Source organism: Amblyomma mixtum, chromosome 3 (genome assembly GCF_055824585.1).
Source record: "Amblyomma mixtum isolate Tamu chromosome 3, ASM5582458v1, whole genome shotgun sequence".
NCBI classification, from domain to species: domain Eukaryota; kingdom Metazoa; phylum Arthropoda; class Arachnida; order Ixodida; family Ixodidae; genus Amblyomma; species Amblyomma mixtum.
In genome coordinates, this window is record NC_143014.1 from 429,187,814 (window position 1) to 429,194,816 (window position 7,003).

At 46.5% G+C, this 7,003-nt stretch overlaps 1 protein-coding gene across 1 annotated transcript; it reads right to left on the minus strand.

The window, feature by feature from the left end:
- Positions 1-4,664: 4,664 nt before the first annotated feature.
- LOC149358055 (uncharacterized) lies at positions 4,665-6,486 on the minus strand. Its single transcript, XM_089585036.1, has one exon. It carries the CDS (start codon positions 6,220-6,222, stop codon positions 4,879-4,881), a length of 1,344 nt encoding a protein of 447 aa, XP_089441162.1. The 5' UTR covers positions 6,223-6,486; the 3' UTR covers positions 4,665-4,878.
- Positions 6,487-7,003: the final 517 nt, after the last annotated feature.

Sequence of the window (7,003 nt, forward strand, 5' to 3'; positions counted from 1 at the left end):
AACATATGGAAGTTTAACATGGAGAAAATCGAGCGTGCGCTAAAGAATGGAGGTAGCCTAAAAGCTGTGAAGAGAAAACTAGGTATAGGTAAAAGCCAGATGTGTGTGCTAAGAGACAAATAGGGCAATGTCATTAGCATTATGGATAAGATAGTTAAAGTAGCCGAAGAGTTTTACACAAATTTATACAATAGCGAATGTAATCTGAATGTTACTGAGAGCAGCAGTCGAGCACAGCAATGAGACATCCCGCCAGTCACGAAGGAGAAAGTAAAGAAAGCCTTAGGAGCAATGCAAAGGGGGAAAGCAGCTGGTCAGGATCAGATAACAGCAGATTTGTTGAAGGATGCAGGAGAGATTGTGCTAGGAAAACTAGCCACCCTTTATACGCAATGCTTTGTGACCGAGCGTACCAGGAGCTTGCAAGAACACTAACATTATCTTAATTCATAAGAAAGGAGACGTGAATGACTTGAAGAATTACAGACCGATTAGCTTACTGTCACTTGCCTACAAGATATATACTAAGGTAATCGCTAACAGAGTCCAGACAACCCTAGACTTCAATCAGCCAAATGATCAGACAGGCTTTCGTAAAGGATACTCGACCATATTCACGCTATCTATCAGGTTGATAGAGAAATGCACAGAATATAACCAACCCCTATATATAGCCTTCACTGATTACGAGAAAGCATTTGACTAAGTGGAAACCTCAGCTGTCATGCAGGCGTTGCGGAATCAGGGTGTAGAAGAGTGTTATGTTAAAATATTAGAAGATATAATGATTGCACAACTACCATAGTCCTCCATAAAGTCAGCAATAAAATTCCAATAAGGAAAGGCATCAGGCAGGGAGACACGATCTCGCCAATGCTATTCACCGCCTGTTTACAGGAGGAATTCCGAGACCTGAAATAATTTGCGATTCGCTGATGATATTGCCTTGCTAAGAAAACTCAGGACACGAACTGCAAAGCCTGATCAATGAGTTAGACAGGCAAAGCAGAACGGTGGGCTGAAAAATGAACATGCAGAAAACCAAAGTAATGTTCAACAGTCCAGCAAGGGAACAACAGTTCGCAATTGGTAGCGAGGTGCTGGAAGTAGTAAGAAAATATAAAGCGAATATGGCAGGTTCTCTCAGATCATGAATGGCAATTTACTGATATCCCTCAAGAGAAAAGTATACAACACCTGTATTTAAGCGGTGCTCATCTATGAGGCAGAAAGGTGAAGGCTTACGACGAGGGTTGAGCTTAAATTGAGGATAATGCAACGAGCTATGGAAAGAAAAATGATAGGTGTAAAGTTAAGTGTAACATTAAAAGACCTGAGGTGGGCGGAGTGGGTGAGAGAACAAACGCAGGTTAATGGCATCCTCGTCAAAATCGCGAGGAAGAAATGGGCTTGGGCAGGGCATGTAATGCAAAGGCATGATAACCGCTAGTCCTTAAAGGTAACGGAGAGGATTCCAAGAGAAGGCAAGTGTAGCAGGGGGTGGGCAGTAAGTTAGGTGGGCGGTCGAGATTAAGAAGTTTGTGGAGATACGGTGGCCGCAACTGGCAAAAGACAGGGTTAAATGGAGAGACATGGGAGAGGCCTTTGCCCTGCAGTGGGAGTAGTCAGGCTGATGATGATGATTCCTTGTAAAGTCTGTGCCCCAAGATGAATTCTGAACGTATCGCAGATGTCACTGAATGAGCAACTCAATGACAATTGGTGAGATCATGGCTCCCTGCCTGACACTCTTCCTTATTGGAATTATATTTCTGGCTTATTGGAGGCCTGTGGTAGCTATGCTGTCGTTATTGATATCTTCCAGTATTTTCACATAAGACACTTCTACTACACCCTGATTCCACAATGCCTGCATGACTGCTGAGGTTTCCAGTGAGTCAAATGCTATCACATAATGAATGACGGCTATATATAAGGGTTGGTTACATTCTGCATATTTGTCTACCACCTGATTGATAGTGTGAATATGGTCTTTTGTTGAGTATCCTTTACGAAAGCCTGCCTGATCATTTAGTTGATTGAAGTCTAAGGTTGTCCTGATTCTATTAGCGATTACCATAGCAAATACCTTGTTGGCAAAGGACAGTAAGCTAATCAGTTTGTCATCTTCCAAGTCCTTAATGTCTCCTTTATTATGAATTCAGATAATGTGAGCATTGTTCCAAGCTTCTGGTATGCTTGAGGTCATAAGGCATTGCGGACAAAGGGTGGCTACTTTTTCTAGCACAATCTCCCCTCCGTCCTTCAACAGATCTGCTGTTACCTGATCCTCACCAGCTGCTTTCCTCCTTTGCATTGCTCTTAAGGCTTTCTTTACTTCCTGTTTCATTGCTGGTGGGATGGCCCATTGCTGTGCACTATTACCGCTCTGCATATACTTATGCTAAACACATATGCTGTGTACATGTGTCACATCATGCAAAAATCTGTTCTGCATAAGCTCAGAAAATTCAAACAGTCTGGCAAGAAATCTGCCAGATTACTGCCAAATTGTTAGAACCACCAAGATTACTCATCTGCCAGATTACTGCCAGATTGCTAGAATCTCCCAGATTACTTGAAGGGCCATTTAAGATGTCTCATATTTTCATCATAAGTGCAGGGTAAGGCCTCATTAATGGACATTCCTTACACACACAAAGGGAACCCTGTCTTGCTATGAGATGCTTGAGACTAAACTGTACAGCCTTTCGATATTTATATTTGATTGAGAAAAATGCACACACATTTCTGTTTGACATGACACATTAAAGACTTCTCGCATTAAAGCAGCCTCCTTACCTTGTGCACCTTCTCATTACAGAGATGTCTTTCAAAGCCAAAGCCCCAGTAAACACTTCCCTGGACAAGGTTTAGTCAAGCTCAAGATTTTTTCTATGTGAGGTAAATTTTTTTTTTCATATTACAGTCTCTTCCATGTGCAACGCTTTTGAAAGAACCTGCACCAATGCTGATTACTGTTTTACACTCCAGTTCAATGGAAAAAATGCTCCAGTTGCTGATGCTGGCATGTTGAGAAAATTCAGATTGGTCAAGAGGTTCTGGCTTCACAATTTAAGCTGGGGAATGAGAATTATTAAGACTTGAGTTAATTCGTGAATCTGAGGTCATAGCATGACTGTAATATCCTTATGACAGGTAAGGATGCAATGTAAATTAATTATGCTGAAAAGACAATTTTGATAATTCATCGGGAATTGAACCCATCATCCTTCGGCTGCAATTTAGACACACCACCGTTAGACCATTGAGGCACTTTTTCAAGCGAAAGCTTCACTATGGGACCTCCTGCTTCAATCGCGGACCGTGTAATTTTGACCTTCACCTGAGTTAGGGGCCAAACCATGAAAAAGAGAAAAAGAAAATGAATCAGCACGCATGACTGGGAGTCAAACCCATGGCTGCTCGATCAGATCTTCGTTAAGGGCCGCTCAGCGAGACCACTAGGCTATCGCCGCAGCCAACACACCGCGTGTTAAACTGCACCACACTCTCGCGCTGTGCATTGCCTGCGTTGTCCTCAGGGAGGTCGGCCTGTGGTGGAACCGCGACATGGACTATGTGAAGTGGACTATGGACAATCACTTCACCAGCAGCCTATGCGAGTACCTCGCCGAAACTGGTCTTCACTCCTTCTTTTAACTTTCTGTAACCTACATTCCACTCCCCCTTTTCTTAACTTATGCCTCATGGCAGACTTCTCGAATAAAAAAAAAAAAAGTCTTCTACGAAGCACAACTACATGCTTTTGCTCAGATTCAAAGGTAGTAAAGATTCTAGTTTTTTCTTTATTGATTGGAAATCAAACCTGCTGAGCGACCAAATGCTTTACGTACCCACATACTATTCCACGATGAGGACACACTCATGCGATCGTACACTGCACTCCACCAGTACATCAAAACTGCGGAACAAGTACACATGCGTCAAGAATTGGAAACCGTTCAGTTGGCCGATGCTGCGCAACGTAAACCCCGCACCAAGGCGAACGTTCATTTAACTCGGTTAAAGGGAGACCTTGTACAACTTGTGGTGTATCACATGGTCTGATATGGTTACTGATGTATCCTAATGAGTTTGTGTAATTAGAAAGAGGTACTAGTTAAGAAGGTAGCAAATAACCATTAACACTGTCGCATCATATCCTAAGATGTAACTTAAGTGTCCCCCAAATTATGTCTGGTTTCTTATATATGCTGATTATATATGCATTGGTAAGGCAAAGTAAAATAATCATATGTTAACTATATTCAGATACGCACTGAAGATAGGCACCTGTTCACAAATTTGCTAGTGAGCAAAAAATATTTAATCTAAGAAACAATGCAACTAGTATACAGTGCGGAAGAAACGGAACACAAGTGAGAGACCATGTCTCTCACTTGTGTTCCATTTCTTTCATGCTGTGTAGTCACCGCTATGTCACATCACCATGGCCTGAGCTGATACCTTATTCTAGTGAGAAACGATACGGCAAACTAAGCATAACAGGGCCAAGACACACGGCAAAATTTACCTCATAACAATCTGCATTTCAGTGTGCTTGGTGAAGCACTTAACAAACAGCACATCCAACAACCACACTGATGCCCTGGCCTTCGTGATGCCTTGTGCATGTATTTCAACATCCTGGTTGACTTAGGTCAGGCTTGCGCTGTGTTTTGCTCTGAGGCAGGGCATGACTTTAGCACATTTATTATGGCTACTGTTTACAGAAAAAAGCTGTGCACAAAGCTGAAAACAAAAAAAAAGATTGATGGAAGCTTTGAGCATGAACGCAAGCAAAGCCTAGCCAGTTGTAAAAAATGTTTCTTTTGTCAGTTGCTCCATGGTGTTGTTCACATAGCATGTCTTCAGCTACTGATCTTCTTTGCCTTGCCGCTCACCGGAAGTGCCTCTCATCATCACACTGTGCATGCGCTTTTCAAACCGAGTGGGGTTAGTGTGGAACTCCTTGAACAACTCGCACAGTATCTTTGCCTTTTTTTCGCAGTGGGTAGCAGCCCTCACCTTCTCGCACCAAGTTTCCGGGCTACCCTGGCATTTTTCGGCGATTCGAGCGGCGAGGCTTTCGGCGCGCGAGTGCATGGCCGCGTGTTTGTCTTCCATCCTTTCCATCGCGACGACACTGTCACTGGCAGCAATAAGCTGCATTACGCAGCGTTCTTGCAGTGCGGCACCGCAGTCTATTGGTAGGTCACTTTCTGCTTTTTCCGGTTGCGCTGCTGCAGCTGCGGCGGCTCCATCGCACGGTCCAGCGTCGGCAGCAATTTTGGCTTTAAGCGACCTGCACTTTTCGTGTTGCGATACGAGGATGTTGCGCAGACGGTGAGCGCTGTTCTGGATATCATCGAGGCGCAACTCGCGCGTTTCTTCGGAAGCCATGATGCCACGCAGCCGGTGATTTTGGTCCAGCAGTTGGCGCACAATGGCCACTCGCTTGTCGAATCTTTCCGACAGCTTGAGTATATCCGAACAGTAGGAGGCGTCCATCGTATCAAGCCGTGCCGACAGGAGCACACGCTCGGCCAACTCTTTGGGAAGTTGTTGCTCCGTTGGTGATGCACCCGACTTTTCGCCGTTGTCTAGAAACGCGCGAACACGTTCCTCAACAAGGCGCGGAAGAGCAGCATATACCGCGCTGAGCTTGATCAGGTCGAGTCGCGTGTGTCCCAGTTGAGATCTTGAACGCGCTACGTCTTGTGCACTGGACGTAGTGGCGGTCCACACCTTCAGACCGTCAGCGGCTGAGTTGTCGCCGAGTAAAGTGCAAACTAGCTCGGCGCAGGGCTCTCCTTGCCCCTGTGCGACGAACTGATTTTCCCCGTTCTCCAGGACGGCTGCGGCAATGCGGTCACTCATACAGCTGTCAACGTCCGACGTCGAGGGCACGCCAGCGCTTTCCGCGGGGCGCGTTCGGAGCAGTGAAATTGGTGGAGTGATTTTAGCCGTTTTGCGCAGCTTGTTGCAGAGACTTCTTTCAGCCCCTAGGCAGCGCAGCTCACCTTCGTTGAAAAACTCGGTGGTTCCATCGGCGGTTCTACGAGGAAGCAGTCCATCAAGCTTCTGTGTCACCTCAGTGATGACGGCATCAGTCTTTTCGCGCACTTGCTTCAGGCTGTCATCGCAAAGTGCCAGTCGGGACAACTCTGCTTCCGCCCTTTTTAGCGCAGAATCTAGATCGAAACTACCCTCTGCCATACCCGCTCTGTGACAGCGCACACAACGCACACTCGTTCGAAGTTCGAATGGTTCGGACGCGCTACAGTGTTCTGGAGGGCTTTGCTCTTCCCGTGAGGCTTAGGAAACCGTTGCCGCAGCGTGGCGCGGCGCTGGCGTAGGCTCCTGGGGCAGAAACAGCGCGCCGTCGGCGCGTGGCGCGCGGCTACGAGGGCCACAATGGCGCTGTTTCTTGTGGCGTTATCAAATAAATATCCGATTTTTTTATTGCATCACCGCTTGACTGCCAGTAAAGATGCACACACCGAATGGATAATTATTTCGAACCTTTCAAAGGCAAATCCGGACTTTCCGTTTCAGCAACGGCGCCAACGCGAGGCGGGAGACAGCAGCCGCGGTCACTCATGCAATGCGGTCACTCATACAGCTGTCATACGCGTTTAGTTCCATTAACGTTGGCCGCGGTAGCCGGTGGTCACGGGCCGAGCGGGAGAGGCCGAATAGCACTATGCCTGAGGACATGATCATCGTCATTATGATCGCTAGGGAACATTCAAAAAGGCGCGCCAGTACCATTCCCATACCCGCCGCGGTGGCCCAGTGGTTAAGGCGCTCGTCTACCGATCGAGCCGGAGTACCCGGGTTCGAATTCGACTGCGGCGGCCGCGTTTCGATGCAGGCGGAACGCGAAAGGCGTACATGTGCTGTGCGATGTCACCGCACGTTAAAGATCCCCAGGTGGTCGAAATTATTCCGGAGACCTCCACTACACGGCACCTCTTTCTCTCTCTTTCTCTACTTT